Below are 24,977 nucleotides of genomic sequence, written 5' to 3'. Positions count from 1 at the left end.
TGTGGCCCCAATTCACAGAAGCAGAGGCTCAGCAAGGGCAAGGGCCTGTCCGGGGCCACCCAGCACGGGTCTTCACTCCCAGAGTCAGGGTCCCCTCCTCCCTGCCAGCCCCGAGGGCCGCCACGCCTGTCCAGTCCCACCCTGGGCCCCCTCACTCCTCACCACGACCCCAGAGCCATCTCATGATGGTCACCCAGCTGTCCTCCCTCCCAGAAGCCAGAGCCACGTCCCGGCCACAGGACGTCACACAGGGACAAAGACCCAGTGATGCTGAGGGACTGGACCCGGGAAGGGAGGCGGGTGGGGCCCTCGTCCCTGGGCAACCCGCCAGCTGCATGGGACGCGAGACTTGGCTCCCGGGGCCCTGGACACGCCATGGGCCCTGCCCCTGCCCCTCCCAGAGATGGGCCAGGTCAGCGAGTCCCAGGCAGGGTTCTCGGCCACCAGCCCGTGGACCAGGGCCCCAGGAGGCGGCAGTGGAGATTGGGGAGAACGGCGGCCAGGAGCAGGCAGAGGGCCAGGCGGGAACCAGAGCGCGCAGCCCGTCCCAGGAGAATGGCAGGGGACTCGGCCCTCCCAGACCTCGCAGCCGCTGGGCCCCTCTGCAGGCCGGGAACCCAGGCACCAGGGGGAGTGACTTGGCCAAGGTCACTGGGCAGCGGGGCTCCCGCGTCAGGCCCAGGCTGCACCCTCCCTAGTCAGCTGGTCAGAGCAGGAGGAGGTGTCACAGCTGGCTGGCGTCCCCACCACGCGTGGCTGGCTCGCTGCAGCAGAGCTCTGTAGCGCTGTCACTCAGGAGGCCGGCCCAGCAGCACACGGGGTGGGGGGACTGCGAACCCCAGGGACTGACCCCGGCACATGCACGCTGGGGGCCTGGGAACCCCATCACATCCTGGCAGTGCGACCTCTCGGAGCCTCACTTTTCTCAGGTGTAAACTGGGGTGAGGTCCCAGGGGGAGACCGCGGGGGCTTTAGGGACGGTGCAGGCAAGGTCAGGTCAGCCTCCTCAGCCTCCCGCGGACCCTGAAACGGAGGCTCCCGGAGACCACATGGAACTGCAGCTGGTTCTGCTCCTGAGAAAGGCCCTGGGATCTAAGCGAGGGTGGGAAATGGGTCCCTAGCTGGTCAGTCCTGGCTGCCGGGGCCGCCCGCCGCAGGTGCCAGGATCGATTAGCAATGTCTGCACTGACCGGCCAGCACCAGCAGCAAAGCTCCCACCAATTCCCCTAGATAACAGGTCGAATCCGATTCTCCTTGGAGACAATGTCCTTGGAAGGTGTTGGGTCCCTGTCGCCCAGAGTCTTATTGAATCTACCCAGGCACAGTGTCTACTCAGCAGAGCGTAAGGGCGCTGATCCCCCTCGGGCTCTCCCGACAGCGAAAGCCACATGTATGCCCTGCTTGTCTCATCTACCAAGCTCCGTGGTCACAGTCCCTCATACTGCTTCAGTCTTCGGTGCAGGCCCGGAGACTGTCCTCTGTGGACAGGCAGGGAAACTGGGACTCAGAGAGGTTAAGAAACTAACCCAGGGTCACAGAGCAACTGGAGGCAGAACCGGCCCCCGGGGTCTGTCTGACTCGAGTGCCCAGCACTTTTCACAGTGCCACACGCCACCTGCCGTGAGTCAAACTGTGCTGTCTAGCCCCTGGCATTTCAAACCCGGGGGCCTCCCAGCGAATCCCCAGCCGATGGCACAAGCCAAGGCCCAGGCCGGGCAGGGAGTGGTGCTGACGTTTGGGCGAGTGAACCTTTCCCTCCCGGCTCGCAAGCTCGGAGGCTCCTAGTGGCCTGCCAGCTCTGTGAGTCAGGTGTGACTCAGGGCCCTGAGTCAGGAAGCACCAAGCTTCAAAGGGCAGCTGGCCCTGGGCCAGACCCCTGAGCCCCAGGGACACAAACTCAGGATCAGCTGCGGGGGCGGATGCCCCACTGCCCTACCCCTGACCCTGACAAGGACCAGGGGAGGTGTCCACTGCTGGTCTCTCGCCCACGTCTGCCATTCCTCTGGGCTCGGCCTCAGCGGGAGCAGCAGCTTCCTCTGCAGGGTCTGGACATGTGACCTGTCAGCTACGGTGGTCACCTTGACTTAGTGCCCAGGGGCCAAGAGATCCTGGGATGGGCCACAGAGCACTGCCACCGCGAGTCACCCAGAAGCCCCAGCTGAGCCCTGCCCTGACGCCCTCCCACGCGGGCACTTGGGAATGCCCACTTCCCTGGTCTGAAGTTCTGCTTGAGGCCTGAGCTACCTCCATTCTCCAGCCCAGGGGGGCCAGCAGCCTCTGACCGTGGGGATTCTGGGGCACCCCTCCCTTCCCCCTTCCAGGGCAGCCCCTTTGTGGTCCCCAACCCCAGTCACCCTCCTCCGCCTGGCTCAGAAGGTGGAGGAGACAGGGAGAGTGACCCAAAGGCTCTGTTGGCCCAGGAGGTCAGAAAGGTAGAAAACTGAGGATGGCCGTGGGCGGGCCAGGCTGCCTGAGGTCAAGGGCACGGGCACCATCCTCCTTGTGAGCATGGCTGGCCCCCAGGCTCCCACAGCAAGAAGAGGGCACCTCGTCTGGCCCCTCCATCGTAGGCAGAGAGGCCGGGGCTCAGAGAGAGGGCCCTGCCCAAAGCCACACACGGCACACAGAACTCGACCAACGCACCTCGAGGGTCCACTTGGGCCACCTGGGCCAGCTCTGTGCTGCTCCAGCCCTGCAGTCAGACTCCCAGGCCAAGGCCATCTACAGTATAATCATCCTGATCAGAGAGGTGAAAGACATACTCAAGGTCACACAGCACCCAAGGGGCAGAGTCGAAATCCACTCTCTTCATCCTGCCCAGCCCTGGCCACTGTGACATTGTCCCACCATCTCCCTGGTCCTCCAACCAGCCTTCTCTTCCTTGAAGGCCCAAACCCACTGCAGTCACCCCTCCTCTGCCTGGCCGACCCCTGCTTACGCTCTACACCCCCAAGTCTCCCCAACCCTTTGTAGTAAAACCTCTCCATGGGTGGCACCTGCCTCTGCCACTCCCAGGAGTCCCGGGAACACGGTTCTTTGTCCTCTGGGTCCCCAGGGACTGGTGGACTGATACTTAGTGCCCAGGGGCCAAGAGATCCTGGGATGGCCCAGGCAGCCTGGACCACGAAGCCCCAGGTGAGCCCTGCCAGGCCTCACCTCGTCCGAGACCCCTGACCGTCCCCAGGGAGCATCGAGGCCTGTGGCCCCAAAAGCCACCGTCACCCACTCTGCATTCCTCTCCCTGACATTGGACCCTCTGGCCTCCAGGAGCTGGGGGCCCAGGGCCCACCATCAGCTCCGCCCCTATGGTCAGGGAGGCCGGCAGACCTGGGCAGACCTGGGCCGGGCACAGCGGCCTCCTTTCCGGGATCAGCCTCGACACCCGCCTGCCTCCCGGGCATCCCAAGCCTAGCGCAGGGTTCACCCTGCAGCCTACCTTCCCTGGGTGGCTCCAGCACCAGCAGGAGGCCACCAGCAGCCCCGGTCTCAAGCCCCACACCCAAGCTCAGGTCCCAGCACAAACTGCCCGCGGCCCCCCGCTGCTCTCAGGGCCCAGGTGGCGCCTCCTGCGGCTGCCAGGGCCCCCCACCCTCCCGCCACCTCCCTCTCCAGCAGGGGTGCCACCACCACAGCACCCCCTCCCCACCTGGCCACCTCCCTCTCAGCGAGGCCCAGCTCCAACTCTGTCCACGCATCCAGAGAGCACACGGAGGACCCCACCATGTGCCAGGCCCCAAAGTGTCCAGCGGTGGACAAGAGGGTTCCGGCCCTGCCCGCCATCCGGCACCACCCAGGAGGAGGATGCTGAGTTCCACAGCTAGCTGACACCACGGAGGCCCGAGGGGAATCCCTGAGGGCCTCCAGGAGGAGGTGACACTGAAGCTCTAAGTTGAAGGGCGCTGGCCAAGCGAGGAGGGGCGGGAAAAGCATCTCAGACCAGGGAAGAGCACTGGGGGAGGCTCTGAGGCCCCAGGACCCAAGGGGAGCAGAGTGGAGAGAGCAAGGCCCATGGGCAGGCGCAGGGCCCGGCAGGAGGGCTAGGACTGTGCTCCGGCCGCGGGAGTGGGGAACTGGGGGTGGGGGTCTTAATGTGTCCCCAACACTCATGAGTTGGAAATTTAATCCCCAGTGCAGCAGAGCTGAAAGGTGGGACCTCAAAGAGGGGATCCTGCAAGAGGGCTCTAGCCTCACGGCTGGGCCAGTGCCACTGCCCAGGGAGTTGGCTGGTCATCGCGAGAGCGGGTCGTTACAAGGCAGGCCGGGTCCCCCTCGCTCTCTGCTGCCCGAGGATGACGCTGCACCAAGGCCTTGTGCCGGTCCCTCCGCCTCAGACCCCCCAGACCCACCACAGTAAGCGCTGAATCTCACTCTAACCGTCCGGCCCCAGGTAGTCCGCCACCGCAGCACAAAACCGTGAGGACAGGTCTCAAGCCAGGAGTGGCATGAGTTCACCAGAGGCCGCAGCAGGGGACTCGCCAGGGGATCCATTGTCCCCAGCCCACCCCTCAGGAGCCCTGGACACAGCTCCCACCATCTCTGTGGGCACCACCCACCATGGATGGCTCAGTGGCCAGGAGCTGGGCCAGGGTCTGACGGATCTGCGTCCCCAGCCCCTCACACAAAGCACTGGCTGAGCCACTGGCAACTTCCAGAACCTTCCTATCAGCAAGACACCACATCCTCATCTGTCCAAGCCTAAGCCCCGAGCCTCCCTGCCGACCATCGGAGCCCGCCTGCCACCACCAAGGCCTCAGGCCTTCTAGCAGGGGGCGAGGACTTGGGCCGGCAGGCTCACTGGAGAGGACTCTCTTACCTCCCCTGTCCCCACCCGTGGCCCCGGGGCAGGTGGAACAGCCCAGGCCCACAAAGGATATGGGTTGCACACCATCTTGATGCACCAGTTCCGGGGACTGGTGGTCTGTCGCAGGCAGAAGAAGGCCACTGGCGCCAGGTCCGGGTGGGGGACTTCAGGATCGGCTCCATCCAGGGGCTCCTCCAGGCCGGGAGGGGACGGCGGGGGGCTCTGGGGCCCTGGCTGTGCAGTTATTCCCAGCTCAGGGGCTGGAGCTGCTGCCGAGGAGGAGGCTGGCGGGGTGCTCTCAGCCATGTCAGCGCTGAGGGGTGCGCCCTGGGGGAGCAGAGAGGGTGGCCCGTGGGGGGCAGGCCTGGCACCCGCCCCCAGCTGCCTCCCCCAAGAGGGGACACTGCTCATCCCTGCTCGGGCCCTCACTCCGGCTGTGAGGATGAGGGAAGAGTGGACCGCTGGGCAGTCCCGGGGCATGTCTGGTCACGTGCCAGGCCTGAGTCTTCCTTCCAGCGCCCTCCTGCCCCCACGCCGAGGACAGAACCCAGGGCCTGGCACATGCTAGCAAGAGCTCTACCCCAAGCTGCCCCCAGCCAGGACTCGCGTGTGGCTGGGTGGTGGGGTGTGTGTTTAGCACAGGGCCCTGGTTCCAACCCCAGCACCAAACTGCAAATAAAAATAAAAGACGAGAGTGGTGCACTTATTGCAGCATGGAGAGGAAAGGGAATTTGCAAGAAAAAGAAGGAAATTATTGTAAACATGACATCAGGACAACGTGTGCTGCAAAGGAGCAGCCGGGGAGTTGTGGCATCAGACACTGGGGGACCCCAGCAGACCAGGAGGGACTCCCGGGCGGCTCCCCAAGGAAGGGGCACCTCAGGGAGACCTGCAGGGAGCCCGAGACCTGGGGACCCCCCACTGCCTCACAAGGCTGAGAACTGAGGACAGTCTAGACCAACCGCTCTGGTTTACGGATGGGGACCGTATGGAGGCCGGGAGGGGACAGGACAGACACTCCAGTCAGGGACGGTGTCCCGGGTCTGTGACCTGAGCAGCTGTACTTGCTGTAACGTTACAAACTTGAAATGGTCACTGCTCACTGAGGCCGGCAGTCACCTGGTGCTGGGCCTTGCTGACCACACAACTGGTCTGACCAAGCCAGGGCGCCTCTGCCACCTGGGCTCCTCGGACCCTCCCAGCCACCTCAGGAGGTCATTGTGTTCATCGGGCAGGTGGGGAAACCAAGGCTCGGAGAAGAGAGTGGCTTCCAAGGCCACACTGGGCTGGACACAGAGGGAGGCGGTGTGTGAGCCCAGGACCCAGCGCCAGCCCTCCAGACCCACTTGGTGACAACTCCCAGGGGCCTGGCCAGGTTTGCATGACTGGGGGGGAGGGACAGCTTCTCCAGGACCTGCCCCTTACACCTCACTCAGGAGGTTACCAGGCCCTAAAACCTTGTCCTCCAGGGTCCCCGGGGCCCCAGAGCCCTGGCAGTGCCTGGCTGGGCAGAGAGAGTGAGCAAAGAGGCCCCACGACCTGCCACCCACCCTGCACTCCCGGCAGCTGCAGGCTACCACTGAGCCCCTGCAGCTGATGCGTCTGGACACTTGGATCCCGGGGGCAATGGGCAGGGAGCTGGCACTTCCTGCCACTCCGCCTGGCTGGTCAGGGAGGCAGAGTTTTTCTCCTGAGCTCAGGGCTTTACTCTTGGCTCCAGACAAATAGCCAGGGGCCTTACATAAGCTCCCAGGCAGCTTGGTCAGCCGCATGTCAACCACCCGGGCAGAGGGACATCCTCCCTCAGAGCCCTCCACGTCCCCCATGGGCCTCTCACTCTGGCCAGACTGGGCCTCTTCCATCCCAAGGGTGGGCGGCCTCCTCGCTCCATCCCTCCTACTGAAACAGGTGGCCTCCCGCCATCTGTGTCCTGCTCTCCTGGGCCCTGCTGGATCATTCATCTGTCCAAAAAAGTATTTCCTGTGCACCTACTGTGTGCAGGTTCTGCTGGTGAACAAGCCAGACTTGGCACCAGCCCCCAGTCAGCCCACGCTCCAGAGAAGCAGCCAGACCCCGCGGTCCCACTCCTCTCTCTGGTCTTCCGTAGCTCTTATCGCCATCGAGCAAACCACGCAACGCTTGCTTTGGTCTCTGTTACCTGGTGTCGGCCTCCCCACCCTGAAATAAGGCTGTGAGAGAGCAGGGACTGCGGTCTGTCACCACCACCATCATCACCATCACCACCACCAGATGTGGGAACACCTGGCCTCGTGGGGCCCCAGTGGCAGCCCCAGCCCAGCACCGCCTGCAGCTTCCTACAGCCGCACTGGCTCCTGGGACCCCACTTGGGCTCCCCCCTGTCTGCAGACAGAGCCTCTCGGAGACACGAAGGCTCATTTTAGGTGACAGCGTTGATGGATTCAAACTCAGGTCCATCGGACCCCAGAGTCAGAGCTGCCTCCACGTCCCAGAGTCCCCTTCCTCTTGGTGGGGCCCACCCTGACGCTCTGTCCCCCATGGGCCCACCAAGCAATGGCGCCTCCACGACAGGGGCAGGACAGAGGCCCCTGGGCCTGGAACACACACGCTCCTGACTGCTGGCCTCCTGGGCCTCGGTTCCTCTCTCCGTGAAGTGCAGAGAGACTTTGCTCATTGCCATCAAGAAACCACACAGCACTTGTTTTATGTCTGTTACCTGGTGTCTGCCTCCCCACCCTGAACTAAGGCTGTGAGAGAGCAGGGGCTGCCGTCTGTCACCTCCACTGCCATGTCCCCTGCTCGCTCCTGCAGGCCTTGTGAAGAGGCCATGTGACATGGGGAGAAGGCGCTCTGGAACCCAGGAAGGCGGGAGCCTGAGCACGCACAGCCCAGCTGAGCCACCCAGGGCCGATACCCCAGACCTCCCTCTGCCACTACTGCCACCACCATCCCCCCTGTCACCACCATGTCACCACCATCACCATCATCACCATCATCACTACCACCACCACTGTCACCCGTCACTGTCATTACCATCATCACTGTCACCATCACCTTGTCACCACCACCACCACCATCATCACCATCACCACCATCACCATCATCACTGTCACCACCATGTCACCACCATGTCACCACCATCACCATCATCACCATCATCAATGTCACCACCATCACCCTGTCACTGTCATCACCATCACCACCACCATCACCATGTCACCACCATCACCACCAGTACTGTCACTATATCTCCATCACCATCATCACCATCACCATCACCGTCACCACCGTCACCATCACCACCATCACTGTTACCACCATCACACCACCACCGTCACCATCACCATCACCACCACTACCACCACCATCACCACCACCACAATCACCATCACTATCACCACCATCACCATCACCGTCACCACCACCACCATCACCATCACCATTTCCATCACCACCATCACCATCATCATCACACCACCACCGTCACCATCACCATCACCACCACTACCACCACCATCACCATCACCACCACCACAATCACCATCACTATCACCACCATCACCGTCACCACCACCATCACTGTCACCACCACCACCACCACCATCACCATCACCGTCACCACCATCACCACCACCATCACCATCACCACCACCATCACCATCACCGTCACCACCATCACCATCACCATTTCCATCACCATTTCCATCACCACCACCATCACCACCATCACCATCACCACCACCATCACCATTTCCATCACCATTTCCATCACCACCATCACCACCATCACCACCACCATCACCATCATCACCACCATCAGGCAATGATGCAAGGGCTCTAGGCGTCATCTGTGTCACTTCTCACCACAGCCCCATGACATTCTCCTTCGTGGAGGAGACACCAGGACCCAGGGAGTCCAGCAGTGCCCAGGTCACGGGGCTGACTTGGGGCGCGGGTGCAGAGGTGGGTCCCAGCTCAGCTCTGCCCACTCCAAGCCAAACGCTGAGCCATCCCAGGCACGTGGCAGGTCACATGTGTGTGTCTGTGTGAGTGGTGTGTGTGTGTATGGTATGGTGTGTGTATGTGTGGTGTATCTGTGAGAGACCCAGCTGCTGGCCCAGACGTCACCCCAAAATCTTCCCAGGGCAGAGAGAAACCTGCCTTCTAGAATCTTCCAGCCAGCACTCGAGAGCCCCTGGTGTACTGTGTCTGGTGGAGGAGACGTGAGGCCTACCTGGTGACCAGACCCCGTGTGTGTATGTGTGTGTGTGTGTGTGTGTGTGTGATGGGTGAAAGTGTGTGTGTGGTATGTGTGGCGTGTTCTGTGTGTGGTAAATGGTGTGTATAGTGTGGTGTCTGTGAGTGTAGTGAGTGCTTGTGTGGTGTGTGAGTGTATGTGTCGTATATGCATGTGTAGTGTGTGTGGTGTATGTGTGTGTCAAGTGTGTCGTGTGTGTGGTGTGTGAATGTATTGTGTGTGGTGTGTGATATATATGGTGTGTGTGTCTGTGAGTGTATGTCTCTGTGTGTGTGGTGTGTATAAGTGTGTATAGTGTGGTGTGTATGAGTTTTCATGTGGTATGGGTCTCTGTGTGTGTGGTGTGTGAGTGTGTGGTGTGTGAATGTATTGTAAGTGGTGTGCAAGTGTGTGTGCTGTATGTGTGTGTGGTGTGTGTGGTGAGTGTATGTGGTATATGTGAATGTGTGTGTTGTGTGTGTAGTCTGAGGTTATGTGAGCGTGTGTGTGTGTTTAGTGTGCAACTGTGTGGTGTATGTGATGTGTGTGGTGTGTGTGTCTGTGAGTGTATGTCTCTGTGTGGGTGGTGTATGTGTGTACAGTGTGGTATGTGTGAGTTTGCATGTGGTGTGTGTCGGTGAGTATGTGAATGGTATGTGTGTGGTGAGTGTATGTTTGTATGTGGTGTGTGTATGGTATGGTGTGTGTATGTGTGGTGTATCTGTGAGTGTATGTGGTGTGTGTGGTATGGTTTATGTGTCTGTGGTGTGTGTGAGTGTGTGATGTGTCTGGTGTGGTTTGTGTGAGTGTGTGTGGGTCTGTGGTGTGTGTGTGTGTATGGTGTAGTGTCTGTGTGTGTGTCTGTGTGTGGTGTGTGTGTGTATGTGTGTGTGGTGTGGGGTGTGTGTGTATGGTGTGGTGTGTGTGTCTGTGTGTGTGGTGTGTGAGTCTGTATGGTGTGGTGTCTATGTGTGTGTGTGTGGATGGTGTGTGTGTGAGTGTGTGGTGTGTGTGGATGTGTATGATGTGGTGTGTGTGTGGTATGTGTGTGTATGGTATGGTGTCTGTGTGTGTCTGTGTGCGTGGTGTGTGTATGTGTGAGTGTGTGTGGTGTGTGAGTATGTATGGTATGCTGTGTGTTGTGTGTGTGTATGCTATGGTGTGTGTGTCTGTGGTGTGGTGTGTGTGTGTGGTGAGTGTGAGTGTGTGGTGTGTCTATGTGGTGTGGTGTGTCTGTGTCTGTGTGTGTGGTATGTATGGTGTGGCGTGTGTGAGCGTGTGGTGTCTGTGTGAGTGTGTATGTGTGTGATGTGTGTGTCTGTGTGTATGGTGTGTTATCTGTGTGTGTCTGTGTGTGTGGTGTTGTATGTGCCTGTGTGCGTGGTGTATGTGTGAGTGTATGGTGTAGTATGTGTGTGTGTGGTGTGTGTGTTTGTGTGTATGGTGTGTTATCTATGTGTGTGTCTGTGTGTATGCTGTTGTGTGTGCCTGTGTGCGTGGTGTGTGTGTGAGTGTATGGTGTTGTATGTGTGTGTGGTGTGTGTGTGTCTGTGTGTGTGTCTGCGTGCATGGTGTGTGTGTGGTGTGTGTGTCTGTGGTGTGTGTGTGTCTGTGTGTGTGGTGTATGTGTGTGATGTGTGTGTGTCTGTGTGTATGGTGTGGTGTGTGTGTATGTATGGTGTGGTATCTGTATGTGTGTCTGTGTGCGTGGTGTGTGTGTGGTATGTGTGTGTCTGTGTGTCTGGTGTATGTGGTGTGTGGTGTGTGTGTGTGTGGTTATGTGTGAGTGTGTGGTGTGTGTGTCTGTGTGTATGGTGTGGTGTGTGAATGGTGTGGTATCTGTATGTGTGTCTGTGTGCATGGTGTGTGTGTGTGGTGTGTGTGGAGTGTTGTGTGTGTGTGTATGGTGTGGTATCTGTGTGTGTGTCTATGTGTGTGATGTTGTGTGTGTCTGCGTGGTGTGTGTGTCTGTGCGTGGTGTGTGTGTGTCATGTGCGTGGTGTGTGTGTGTCTGTGTGCGTGGTGTGTGTGTGTCTGTGTGTGGTGTGTGTGTCTGTGTGTGTGTGGTGTGTGCGTGTGCACGTGCTCCCGCAGCCGGCGTGAGTTCACCCTGGTCCCCAGCCCCATGGGGCCAGTGGAGCCCAGGGATTCAGACTCCCAGGATCTTAGAGGCAGGACTTACAAAGGCCCGAGTCACCAGGACGGTGGGGGGGGGGAGACTGCACCCCAGGCCAGTGCCCACGGCTCTGCGTCTGCCCACAGGCAGCAGGTGGCCTGGAGGTGCCCTGGGCCAGCTGCCTACAGAGTGGGGCGCCAGGGCTGCCGTGAGCAGGGGCGGCATCCCCGGGCTGGGCGCTCCCCTCCGCCAGCTCCACAGTTCTGCGGGTTAGATCTTCACAGAGGGGACCTCGGAGGCCAAGGGAACCCTGAAGCAGCCCAATCCATGCCACACATACCCAAGCACAAAGACCACGCGGTGACATCACCCACTGTCACTCTCACGTGGACACACACAACACAATCACAACACACAGGAACTCACAATTACACCAAGACACATCCTCACATACACACACACACTCACACAGACAACACACACACACAGCTACACACAGACACACTCACACACACTCACACACAGACACACTCACCCCTCACACAGGCAAAAGGAGCACAGCCGGCGTCTGGTGGTCTGCAGGAAAGTCTGTGCCAGGCTGCGGGGAACCTGCCTCCCAGATCCTTCCAGGGCCGGCATCCCAGAGCCGGAACCCGGCTGCCCCTCTTCCGCATGACAGCCCTGCAGATGCACGCCGACAGCCTGCCCACCCCGGGCCTCATCTGCCCCAGGCCTCTTGTCACCAGCTCCCTCAACCATTCCTCAGATGACAATTTCCACACCGTCTGCTTCCCTGGGACCCTCCTTGGTTATGCTGCAGCTGCCTGATTTCCTCTGCAGGGGCAGGAGCGGATTCGCACCAAACCACCCAGAGAGGAGCAGAGAGGTCGCCTGCCTGGCTCTGCAGGTAGGGCCTCCCCTGATGCAGACTGGAGCCCCTGGCCTGACTGGTCAGACTGCAGCACCTGTAGGGGGTGTGGTCCACCAAACCCCTCAGATCTTCTTCAGAGAAGCTGAGCCATTCCCCACTCCTCCAGCTTAAAGACGAGTGGCTGAAGCATGGCCCCAAGTGGACCACCATCAGAGGAGCTTGTCCACATCTTAAATCTTGGCCTTGTCACAAATCAACAGCCAGCCCTCCCAGCTCTGTAGCACATTCAGCAAGTTGGACCAGCGACCCCTCCAGGACAGCTGGGAGCACCAGCCAACCTTTTTATGAGCATCTACTATAACACCAGGCACCTTGTGACCGCTCAAATAAGGCAGCTTACCAACGGGGGTGGGGGGGACACCGAGGCACAGGGGGAGAGAGCTCCCCAGAGTCACTCAGAGAAAGAGCCGGGATCTGGATCTAGGTCCAATGCCAGGCCACCAGATCAAGGGCTATCCGGACAGGAGGTGGCAGCCCCCTGGTTATCGAAGGACCTGACCCGTGTTTGTCCCCAGGCCTTGATGTGTGTCTGTTTTCAGGGTCTCCTCTGATGAGTGTGGCCAGCCAGGCTGTGTCTGAGCCCCCCTCAGTGTCTAAACAGCTCCCAGGGGTGCCTCTGCTGGTCATTCTGTACTCTCCTTGCTGTACCCAGGGCCTTGGGTCCTGCCTCAGCTAACAAATCAAGGTACAGGTGGCCCTGGGAGGGGGGAGCAGGAAAAGCAATGGACCCAGAGTCCAGGGCCCACTCAGGGCCTCGCCAGGCCTCCTCCCCTGTATATAAAACTCGCTGGACAGTGCCTGCCCCCCCTTGCAACGGAGAGACCAACAGAAAGAAATTTGGAAAGTACCTTAATGAAAACAGGAGGCCCCCCCGAGCGCTCTAGAGACACCTCCAAACCTCAGAAAAGCCTTTTTTTTTTTCTGGTGCTATGCAAGAGCAATGGGCTCCCTCCATCCCCCACCCACAAAAACCCTTTAAGGTGGAAGATATCGTCCCAGCTGTACAACAAGCCAGTGCTCCCGTGGTGCTAGGGGACGCCCCTCTGGGTCATGGCCACGGATGTGTTCCTCTCTCTCCTGGCTGGAATAAGAGCTGAGCAGTCCAGAGAGGACGCTTCAGTCCCTGGCCCAGAGAAGGGCAGGATGTGGCCCTGATTGCTCAGTAGGGCAGAGCAGGGAGTCGGGGGAAAGGCAAGAGCCAAATGCCCTTCTTGGGATGCATCATTAGCCAGATCGCTCTGATCAAATCCAGGGGAAGGAGACAGCTGGGGGGGGAGGTGCTGGCACACGCCCGTCATCCCAGCAGCTCAGTAGGCGAAGGCAGGAGGATCACAAGTTCGAGGCCAGCCTCAGCAACTTAGTGAAGTCCTAAGCAACTTATTGAGACCCTGTCTCTAAATGAAACATAAAAATGGCTGGGGATGTGGCTCGGTGGTAAGTGCCCCAGTACCAAAGAGAGAGAGAAAGAGAAGGGACCAGCAGGCAGAGGCTGGACCTGGAAGATGAAGGGACGAGGTCCAGGAGGCAGGAGCAGATCTCCACTGAACCAGGCCCCAAAGGAGACTGTGGCCTCCAGAGGCCTCCACCCCCACCCCCACCCGGCTCCAGCTCCGCAGGGTTTGCACTCCCCAAGTTTCCACTCAGAGCACGGAGGGAATCCAGAATCTGTGGCTTTGTCCCCACAAGCACCTAGCAGGGAGGTCGGACCCTCCCCCATGGGAACGGAAGCCCCTAGAAGGCAGGTCTGGTTTGTGTGCCCCTTTTCACTGCTCAGTGGCCAGAACAGGGCTTGGCACACAGTAGGCGCCTGGTGAATGTAACAGGGAAAGAAAGAAAATCATCAAATCAGACCAGTATTCTTGCCCCTTTGGACTGGCAGGCGTGAGAGGGAGACTCAGCCCACATCTCCTGGACCTCAGGACCACAGGCCAAGGTGGGGGAAGACCCAGAGGTCCCCAGCCCTCAGGCAGGTCACAGACACAGACACCCCTGGGCCCACAGACTGCCCCCTAAGGACCACCCTCTCTGAGCTCCAGATTCCCGGAACACAAGGGTCGGTGGAGGACATTAAGCAGGGGACAGCCTGGGAACATGTGGGAAGAAAATGTTCTGCAGAAGAGAGGAGGAAGGGGTCAGAGGTGGAGGGGAAGGAGGGAAGGGAAGGGGGAGGGGAGGGAGGGGAGCACAAGAGTGGGAAGGGGCCGGCTCCCTGCAGCTGGTGGGGTGCCCCTGGACCCCCACGCCCATCTCTGGGTCCCCTCTTTCCAGACATAGTTTGCGAGCAACCCTCATGCGGGGCTGGGGAATCAGAGAACAAGGCAGCTGTGGGGAGACCGTCCGGGATCGAGGACCCCCACGGGAGCCCCGTTCCTTTACCTTGGAAAGATCGGCCCGCCGCGGTGGGGGAGGGGCGAGGGGACCCAGGGACGACCGCCCTGGGAGCCGAGCCCAGGAGCCACACTTGGCTTGCAGGGTGAAGGTGGCACAGAGAGTAGGAGAGGGGCCTGACGAAGGGGACCTGGTAGGGGAGTGGAGGGGCCACCCGCCGGCTCGGCCAGGGTGGGGCGCTGGGCCCCAAACCACAAAGAGCCTGCGACTGGCCGGGCGGTTCCTGGAAGCCTCTGGGCTTGGCCGGCTCCCGGAGGCCAGAGCGGTGGGTGCGGAGGGGCTTAGAAGCCATCTCCGCCCCCACCTGCCCACCCAAGGTCAAGGGGAGTCAGCCCGGGATGCAGGACTGCCTGGCGCCCCCTGGTGGGCCCGCGAGATGCCCTCTCAGCCCCTAGGCTTCGGAAACGGAGGGGGAGAGCGAGAGGCAGGAACTGGGGAGTGGGGTCCGCAGGCCCCTGGTCCAAGGAAAGGGCTGAGGCTTCCTGCAGCTTGCAGCCCCTCCCCCAAGCTGCCCATCCTGGGCCCCGGGGGCAGGAGATGCTCTGAGCAGCCGGGAGGCCAGAGCTGGGACATGTCTGGTGCCAGGCTTCCCGCGGATGTGGGAGGTTAACCAGCTCCTGCCAGGCGACCTGGCTCGCCTCAGGATACCCTCTTCCCTCTCCCTATCCCCTAGACTGCCTGGCCCCTGCTCAGTGTCACCCTGTCCTGTCATGACCTGTCACCCACTGCATCCCCTCCCAGGACTCAGGTGATGGCTGAGGCAGAGGGGAAAGGGAGGTCCCTAGACTCCTGCCCAGTGCCCAGCCCAGTCCTGGGACCTGGAGCCTAAACAGAAAGTTTGTCCTGAAGAGAAGAGTTTCTGGAGCCAGAGGTCCTGGGGACTGAGGGAGACTTGACCCAAGAGGTGGCTTCGCAGTGGAGGTAGGGCCTGAGGACCGGGCGAAGGGGATGCAGCCGAACCTCCAAGCCCTGTCCCCCCTAGCTCAGGGACCCACACTTCTGTCTGCCCGGCATCCTGTCCCTAGGCAGTGCAGGGGTCTGTGCGTCTAGGGGTCTGTGGGTCGAATCCCCCAGGCAGTGAGGGACACGCAGGCTGGCCGCCTACTGAAGCCCGCCTGAGCTCTCCAGCCCAGGACACTCGCAAACATCCAGACCCCACCACACCAGAGACACGCAGCCTCTCTCACCCTCTCTCGCCCTCTTATACACACACACACACACACACACACCTGACCCCGGAACACAGATTCGCAAAACCAGATTATAGTTCAGGAGTCGCCCCAGATCCCCAGTCTTCTCCACCACTCTGAAGCCCCCAGGATCCTGACCAAGAAGAGGGACAGACAGCAAGACTGGCAGATGCCTCGCCCTGGCCCATCCAAAGCCCCCTCCCCCAGGTATCATGACCTCCCCCAAAAGAGGCCTTCCCAGCCCCTGCCGAGCCCTCTTGCCCCCCAGCCCCCTACACACACCACCCAGCTGACAATTAAAACCTAATCATCATAAACACTCATTATATAACCATCCCCAGCGCCGCCGAGGATCCCTGTAGCCCCTGGAGTCCCAGCTCCGACCCTGGCCTGGCTCCATGCGGTGCAGCCTGGGCCGCCGGCTGGGGACCGGCCTCGCGGGGGGCCCTGCGCCACCCCAGCCTGGAGGAAAGTTAAACCCTGCCCGGGGCTCCCCCACTGCACCCGGCTGCACTCTGCCGCGGCCAGCACTCCCGGCTCAGCCCTGCTGGACCCCGGCACCAGCTCTGGTCGGGCTGGTCGCAGAACTGCAGCAGCGGAGGGGCCGCGGGACGGACAGACAGACAGCCGGGCCACCGGCGGCAGCCTGACTTGTTGAATAAATTCCTGCAGCGCTGACTCGGCCGGCTTTGGGCTTCGGGGTTGGCACCAAAAGAACTTTCGTGGCCTTGGAGAGGGGCCCGGTCAAAGTTCCCGTCCTTCTCCCAAGGCAGAGGCCCGGGGCACGCGACGGGGGCCCACCTGATGGGCACGCGCGGGTGGGGACACTGCTCTCCCGAAATCAAGAAATCAATCCGTCCACGGCCAACGCGCCAAGAACCGGCGGCGCCGCGGAGCCCTCGCCCGGGTCCCCCGCCCCCGCCCCACCGCCACCTACCTTGGCATGGACGTGGCCGGCAGCGGGGTGGTCCGGGCTGGAGGCGCGGGGCGCCGCGACCCCCGAGGCGGGCGATCGAGAGGGACCCCCGCCCCGCGGCCCCGGCCCTCCGATGCCGGCTCAGCGGAGCCCCCGGGGCGCGGGGGGCGGCGGGCGCGGGGCGGCGGGCCCGGGTCGCCGGGCCATGGCGGGGCGCGGCGGCGGGGCCGGGGGCGCGGGCCGAGCGGAGTTGGCGCGCGGCGGCGGCGGGCGGCGCTCCGGGCCGGGGGCGGGGGCGCGGGGCCCGGCCGAGCGGTGGCAGGTGCCGGGAGGGGCGGCGCGCGGGCCGGGGTCGGCCGCGTCCCTGGCGCCCCTGCGCGGAGGGCGCCCCCGGCCCGGGCTCGAGGCGCGGGGTCTGCGCGGCGGGGGCCGCGGAGGAGCCCGAGCGCCCGGCGGTGCGGGGACGTGCGGCGGCGGCGAGACCGAGCCGCGCCGCGTGCGAGGAAAACCGTCCTTATACTGACACCAAATGTCTTCGGGGAAAGCTGCAGGCGCGGGACGCTGGAGGGGGGAGGCGTGGAGGCGACAGACTGAATGACGGCGCCGGCCGGTGAGCACCCCTCCCGGAGGCCAGGAGGCCCCCGCCCCGCGGCCACCTCCTGAAAATTCAGGGTCGTGCCCAGGGGAGGGTCCTGGCCCCTCAGTCTGGGACTGCGTCATGCGTAAAAGGGAAACCCTATCGGTGACCCAGCCGAGTGCCAGCGCTTGATTGGGCTCCCACACTCCAGAGGTCTCTGAGACGCGAGGTGGGGGGTGTGCCCTCCTCTGGGACCACCCGCCCGAGTCCGCCCGCTCCTAACGGCGGCGCTGGGCCGAACCCCTCCAGAGGTCGCCAGCTGCCAGCCCCGGTTGCCTGCCCACTGCTCATTCGCACCTTTCTTCCAGCCTCGGTTTAGGAAGGCCGCCTCCTTCAGGAAGGCTTCTTGGAGGGCCCCCAGGTGAGACAGATGCGCCTTCTCCAGCTGCAAGGGCCTCACTCAGCCTCTCCACTCCCAGGGGGCAGTCCTTCACATGGCCAGTTCCCCAATCCCATGCCCTAGCCATGTCTCCCTTCCCTTCTCCCTCAGGGCTACCATTTGGGGACAGGGGAGTGTTCGAGATTAACATCCCCTTTTATTGATTCATTTGTGCCCAAACAAATGAGAGGCATCCAGAGCCTCTCACAGACAGGTCAAATTGCTCACGGTTCTGCAACTCCCCAAGCATTTAATGAGCAGCTATTATGTGCCCAGCACCTCCTGGAAGTCCACCCTTTGCCTCCATTTTACTGATGATAAAACTGAGTCCAGAGGTGAGGCACCCAGCCAAGGTTACTCTGCAGGGAAGCAGGAGCCCCCGGTGTTCCAGTATTCCCCAAGCACCACCCAGGTGTCCCTCCACGCTGGGTCACCAGCTCAGCCCTTCCCACTTCCTTGGAGAACAGAATGTGGTGGGGACATCACACTGGTCTGGGTCCTGGGGGAGGAAGCTGGGGCTGCCCTGGGGCTGCTGTTCTGCAGACAAGCGCAGCCTTGGGGAAGTTGGTTGGTCCTCACTCTGCCATTTCCTGACTGGGGGGATGGGCAAGCCCCAGAACATCTGGACCCCAGGTCCCCCCCCCCCGCCCCCTGTGGAATGGAAATAAAAGTTCACATTCCCAAGGTGCAAACAGTTTCTAAAGGACCTAACACGGTGCCTGGAGCATAGTAGTTGCTCAACAAACCTTTATCCCTTGCTATCTTTGATTCTGTCCAGGGAGACAAGATAAACCTTTGTCACTGAGAAAACCCTTCATAACCAGACCACAATGCGAGGTCCTGAAAGTACCCACTAGGCCACAAGACGCCCTGTAGGTGTGACTCCAACAGATCAGCGTCCCCAGCTGGATAAGTGGATTTCGGATCAGAGGGGCTTCAGGAGCGGTCTCATCAAAGGTGAAATACTTGAGCTGAGCCTTATGGGAGTGGACAGGGTTGAGACCTGAGAGGAGGAAGGTGGCCCCACAACATCAGGAGAGTCACGGAGGCAGACACTGAGCAGCCTAGCAGGCCTCCAAGCCCCCAGCTGGGGTGCAGTTGAAGAGCCCAGGCCCGAGGGTGGAAGAAATCTGGTTTGAGGGCCAGAGCGGATACCGCCTTGCTCCTCTCCCCATCCTCCTCCACACGTTTCACCAAGTTCGGAGGCTCCCAGGACCTTGAGACCCATCAGGTGGTGAATTCTGCGGTCTGGGTTCCTTCAGCTGCAGCCCCCCAATGTGGCCACGGTGACATAGTCGCACACCTCTTGGGACAGTTCCTTTGCTCTCTGAGCAGCTCTGAACAAAGTTCTCTATTTCTGTATTTGAGCAGAAATGATCCTCCTGTCCCTCTCCCAGCGAGACACCCCCCCCCAGCCTCCTACAAGCACCCACGCCTGCAGAAGTCCTGCTTTATATCTAACCTGAATGCTTTATGCTTCGAGTAAAGCCTTGGTTGTCCACTAGTCCATCCACCCCTCCCTGCAGGACAATGAGTGGGTCCTGTGGACACTAAAAGCCAAGAAGGAAGTAGGAGGAGAAAGGATCCACCACCCCTGGGGGAGGGGAGTGTGGCTCCCGCCCAGGCTGCAGGAAGGCTGGGCAGTCCCTCCCCGAGGCTCTGGCCGCTGCGGGAGCTTCATTTATTCATTATTGCTATTTATATTGAGGCTGGTGTTTGCAAAGGCCGCATCAGCTGCAGGCACACCAGCCCCTCCAGGCCTGCAGGGTGTCCGCCAGGAGGCGGGTGACGTGGATCTCAGCCTGGACCCTCCAACGCATCCCCTGACAGTGGGGACTCCCTCTCACCCCCTTTGACGCCCACCCCCACCTTCTCCAGTGGCATCCTCCACTGGGGAAGCTGTGTCAGGCTTCCTGCCCTAGAACATGAGATGAGGTTCCTTCTAGATCTACAGATCCTATGAGGACAAAGATAAAGATTCCGACATCCTCAGAACGCAGGCGGACTGGTTTCTTAAATGCTCGCAGATCAATTATCTGTGCCTGGCCCTGGTGAAAGCCCTTGACAAACATTAACACTTTTAATCCTGAACACATCTTACGAAATTGCTGCTGCTGTTTTACAGATGAGGCACCTTTGGCACAGAGAGGTTAGGTAACTCACTCAAGGTCACACAGCTAATAAGCAGCAGAGCTGGGATCTGAATTCCGGGGGTGAGTGCTCTAAACTAGGATTCTGGATTCTAACACTCAAAAGCTCTGCACTTCAAGGTTTCCGGGATTCCAAACTGAGAATGTGGTAAGACACCCTCATACCCAGTACCCTGAGAGAGCACACTCCTCTGGGACACGGGAGGGATGGGCTCATGAGCCGGGCGAGGGCCCAGTTCTCCAACTGCCTCCCAAGCCCTAAGAACCAGTGCCATCAGAGCTCTGGGCCCCGGGGGGACCCTGCGCCAGGACTGGGGAATCCAGTGACAGAACGGGAACTCCGGGGTGGGGGGGGGGTCCCGGGGCACACTGCCTGGCCCGCTCAAGGCCTGTGTCCCCTCCCCAACACCCCCAGGCGGTGCCAGGCTGGGGACGCTCCCGGGTGGGAAAGCCTGGGACTGGGACTGCGGGGGACACAGGAGGAGGAGACGCAGAGCGGGGGCTGGGCACGGGGCTTCTCGCAGGCTGCACCCGACACCTGTGGGCACCTGAGTTCAGGGGGGCCAGGGGGGACCAGGGCCTGTCTGGAGGGCAAGCGGGTGTTCCTCAGTGACCACGAGGAAGGCGGGAGCTCGGGAAGCATGGAGGCGAGGACAGGGGGGAGACGGAGGGCCGGCACCGGGGCTCGCCTCAGAGTCCCCGGGAGGGCAGGACTGGACTTTCGGTCCCTGCCTGACAGCAGCCTCAGTCCCCCTCACCCCGTGTGGCTGTCGAACAGGAGCTGGATTCGGAGACACACACCTGGGTCCCCAGCAGCCCCAGAGGCTGAGGCAGGGGTGGAGGACGGCAAGGTCAGGCAGCCTCTGCAGCTCAGGGAGGCCCTGTCTCCAGTTAAAACGAAAGAGGACAAGAGGACGGGGTGCTGCTCTGTGTCCCCTGGACCAAGAAGAAAGGACAAGGGTGAGAACAGCCCTGGGCAGGGCAGGCCTCCCCCCACCAACTGGGCCAAGTCAAAGCCAGAGGATCCTAGAGGACACTGGCCTCCCCCATGACGCCTGCACCCCCAGGAGTCCCATCCAGGCAGGGGTGGGCCGCTGCGCGGTCTGGTAAGGACCAGGGAGCCCCTCCATGACCGGCAGGGGTCCACCCACTGCATGAGCCCACGTAACCCCCAAAGCCACGAGAGGTCAGATTCAGAGATGGCGCCAACTGCCCAGGGTCACAGAGCTGATGAGCTGCAGAAATGAGGTTCTGTGCCAGGGTGAGTGTGCGAGAGTGTGTGTGTGTGTGTGTGTGTGTGTGTGAGAGAGAGAGAGAGAGAGAGAGAGATCCCTGTTGTCCCACCCACCAGACAGCAGGCTGGAGAGGGGACAGAGGGCAGATGGGGACAGATGTCGGGAAACCCAGGTCCCTGACTCAGCCAAAAGAGGGAGTTGACACCCTAGAAGCTTTTTGGATGGGGCTCAGAAAATCAGCCCCGGCGCATCTGGAGAGGGCCGCGCAGGGCGACCGTCTGCCGCTGGCGGGCGGAGGTGTCAATGTCAGGGGGCCACTGGCCAGAGCCCCCCATGGTGCTTGGCAGCTAGCACAGTCCCTTTGTGCCTCATGACATCCTGGACTTCAGCACACAGTAGGTGCCCAATGTTTGCTGGGTTGTTTCTTGAATTTGGCTCCGGGGCATTCATTCCCAAGCTGGTTTTACTGATGAGGAAACTGAGGTTGAGGCCACGCCAGAGGTCGCTGCGGGGCCAGTTGGTGCTCTGTCCTTGACATCTTCTGTGTGGCAGGTGTAAATGCACGGAGCAGAGAGCCTAGGGGTGGGGGAGACGCCCCAGGTGGAGCTCAGTAGAGAGCGGAGCCCCAGGAGCAGGAGGAGGGTCCCCTGTGGAGGCAGCCTGGAGGCCTGGAGGGCTTTTCTGGGCCAGCGTCCCAAGGTCAACCCAGGTGGCCAGCAAGTGTAAGGACTGGTGAGGACACAGGCCAAGGAGGAGGGGGAGAGCCTGGCCTGTGAGGCTTGGGAGCCAAGGAGCCAGAGGAGGAGCCACAGGGCAGCTGGGGGCCACTCTGACCCCTGCCTCCTCCCCCTCTGTCTCCGTGCTGTGTCTCTGGTGTCTCTCTCTTTTCCTGGTTTCTCCTGCCCGACCCCCTTCCTCCCGGGCAGTTTCTCTGCCTTCTCTCTCTGCTGTCTCTGGGGCGTGTGCCCAGCTCTGCCTCTGTCCCCCGCCCCCGTCCCTGTGTGTGTAAGCCCCTCACGCACACACGTGCTTGCTCCTCCCCGTGGCCATTCTCCCTGCAGCTCCTGCTGCTTGCAGAAGAAGAGCCGAGGAGCGGCCACTGTCCTTTTTATCCTCAGCTGGACAAAGGCTGGCACCCGGCAGGCGGGCCTCGAGGAAGCTGCCTCCAAGGTCACCACCAAGGAGAGACATTTGGGGGCTGCGTGGGTGGGAGCGGCCCTGGGCTGGGGAGGGGCTGGCCCAGTTCGTTGGTCGCCCTATGGTGGCCACTGGGAGCCCTGGTGGCTCCTGGGGGACACTGCAGGGAGCAGCTAGCTTGGTGCAGAGCGCCTGGGCCGTTCCTCAGCCTCCCCGCGCCTCTGCAGGGGCTGCAGTGCCTTCCCCTGAGGCTTTGATCTCTGTCAACACCGACGGTCCCCAGGGCTCGGTGGGTTCCCACCCAGCACCCCAAGAACACTGGGTTCCCACCCAGCACCCCTGGAAAGGCTCCCCGAGCCCAGTCCCCGGCTCTGCCTGCTCCACACCTGCGCTGGCTCTGGACTTGGGGAACAGCCCCGCCCTGCCCTCTGGTTGGCCATGGCCCTGGGTGGCACTGAGAGGTCAGAGGTCACCTTTCCAGGACCTCGCCAGGCTCACTCAGGGGCCCCTGGCTATGTCCCTCACTGCACTCTGGCCTGTGGGTCTTCCAAGGCACGGTCTCGCCCTGGGGTCCAGCAGGGACAAAGCCAAGCCCTTGACCCAGCCGAGCTCACACCCTCATGGTGGGTCAGAAAGCACATACGGGAGACAAGTCCCTTAAATATTGACTGGCCTGGGCAGGACAGGAAGGCGGGGACAGGCGGGGGGGACAGCTGGTACTGTCACTCCTTTATTTTTTGAAGCTGGGGATTGAACACCAAACGGCTCTCACATGCACAGCCGTGCTCTACCCTGAGCTGCGTCTCCAGCCTGAGGACGTCCTTTGAAATGAGGTGGTCAGGGGACAGCCCTGACTACAGGGAGCAGCCTGTGAGGGCGGGGAGCCTCCCTCTGTCCCCCCTCACCCCCGCTGGGAGGCTCGGCTTTCCCAGCACCTTCTAGTGAAGGGCCAGCATCTGGGCCACCCACCCAGGTGAGCAGGGCCACCAGCCCCGTCTCCCACCATCGGCGCCTGTCCCCACCCCCACTCTCACGCCTGCCACAGAGCCTCCCCAGGCGTCCCTTCCTGAGGCACAGAGCCAGGAGGGGCTGCGTCACAGAGGCACCCCCGGATTGGAGGAGGCCAGGCCCAGCCTCAGCAGGCTCCTGCACAGAGAGCTGGTAGGATGTGCCAGGAGAGTGGGCGTGGCCACGTATGGATTAGGAAGGAGGCGACCTTCATGGGGAGGCCCAGCCTCCAACTCTGTTTGAAAGTCCACATAGAAGATAATGGGAGCTGGGGCGGGCCCCATGGGGGCAGAAAAGCAGGGACTCAGCCAAGAGAGAGCTCCAGTGTTCCTAGTGACCAGCGTGGCACTACCACCCAGCTGTCCCCACACTGTGAGTTCCCTGGCCCCCTCTCCCGCCTAGTCTGGGGGGTGAGCAGGGTCTTCATGACCCTCTGGCAGATGCACAGAGTCCAGAGAGACAAAGACACTGGCCCAAGATCACAGGACAGAGAGTGGCAGAGCCCAGAGCCATGCCTGCGTCCACCCCACACTCCCTCCGCCCAGCCTGACCCACAACCTGGAGCCTGCACCCCCTCCCGGCCTGCACAGGGCTGTGGACCCCACCTCCACCCTCCCTCCCCCAGGAGGGTTAGGGGGTTCTTGACCCAGAGCGTTCACCTCAGGGCACGAAGCTGCTGCTCCCGGAAGGAGACACCCAGAGACGGTGACCCCAACCTCCGCACTCTGCCTGGGCACACAGACCCACAAACACCAAGACACCGCACCACACCCAGATGCCACCGCACCCGGAGCTCCCCCAGCGCGGCGCCCGGTGCGCACAGGCTCGGTGACCACCGAGTTCACACTCACACAGGACGAGTGCCAATGCGCCCGTCCCCAGGTGCCCCCGGAAGGGGCCGCGCTGTCAGAGTCAGAGGAGGAAGACGGGGAGCAGGAGAGGCCAGGGACCGGCTGAGTTCACAGCATCAGAGAGGAGCGGGGCGAAGGGCGAGGGGTGGGCGCTGGGGGGAGATGCGCGATGGGGAGGGCGAGGGGCCGGAGCAGGGGCGGAGCCTGTGAGTGAGCCTAACTTCAGCTGCAGCGCAGAGATGACTCACCCGAGCAGCGGCTGGGCTCGCGTTTATACACCTCGGGAGCTAAATATACAGGCCCAGGGGCTCCTCTGTCCCGGAGGTCCCCCTGCCCGCCCGGCCCCACAGTCCGCCCCTCTCCCCGCAGCCGCCCGCCAGCCCGCCCTGGCCCTGCCCTGCCCTGCCCTGCCCTGGCCCTGCCCTGCCCTGGCCACAGCTCTTCACCAGGAGCTAACCACGGGGTCCGGCTCCAAGCTCAGAAATAACAACGCGGTCCCCATGGCCCCCTTCTGAAGCCAGGAGGTTGGGTGGGAGGGCACGAGGCCTGCCCAAGGTCACACTGCAGAGGAGATCAGCCAGGCCAAGGCCAGCGGGCCGCTGGGCCTTCTCCTGGGGTGGCCGGAGTGGGGCTGAGCACCGAGAGGGGCCGTGCACAAGCCCCGGCAGGGGTGCTGGTCCGACATTCCAGTGGCCAGTGATCTCTGGACCCACGGGGAGCTCCTCCGACATCCCCCGCCTGCCCCGCCCCAGCCCGGCTCCCTGCGCCCCGAGGTGGCTCTCAAGGTCCTCTGCCACCAGACCAGGGTGTCCAGAGCTGCCCCCCCCCCCCGCAAGCTCTGTCGCTGTCCATGGTGCTGACACCCTGGTCAGGCCTGACCTCTGTCGCTCAGCAGGACCCAGGAGCAGGGCAGGAGAGGTGGGAAAGGAGGCCAGGAGGGTAGGAAGGCAGCCGGGACTCTCGGGGACAGGAGCACTTTCTTCTTTGACATCATTTTCTAATAACTACAGTGACCAAGAGAA

General features: G+C 61.8%; 1 protein-coding gene across 1 annotated transcript in view; it reads right to left on the bottom strand.

The window, feature by feature from the left end:
* The window catches only part of Cacna1i (calcium voltage-gated channel subunit alpha1 I), a 93,315-nt gene extending 76,660 nt beyond the window's left edge, over positions 1-16,655 (bottom strand). The window contains exons 1-2 of the mRNA XM_046429702.2: positions 16,580-16,655; positions 4,876-5,128 (exon numbers count right to left, since the gene is read on the bottom strand). Coding sequence (XP_046285658.1) covers positions 4,876-5,107 — 232 coding nt within the window. The 5' untranslated portion in view covers positions 5,108-5,128; positions 16,580-16,655. The remainder of the gene's footprint in view (positions 1-4,875; positions 5,129-16,579) is intronic.
* Between the last annotated feature and the right edge of the window lie 8,322 nt (positions 16,656-24,977).

The sequence above is a fragment of the Marmota monax genome, unplaced genomic scaffold (assembly GCF_021218885.2).
Source record: "Marmota monax isolate L192 unplaced genomic scaffold, Marmota_monax_Labrador192_F-V1.1 WCK01_AAM20220418_F8-fsc00051, whole genome shotgun sequence".
Lineage (NCBI taxonomy): Eukaryota > Metazoa > Chordata > Mammalia > Rodentia > Sciuridae > Marmota > Marmota monax.
Note: the sequence above shows the minus strand (reverse complement) of the source record. Positions and strands in the feature narration are given on the sequence as shown.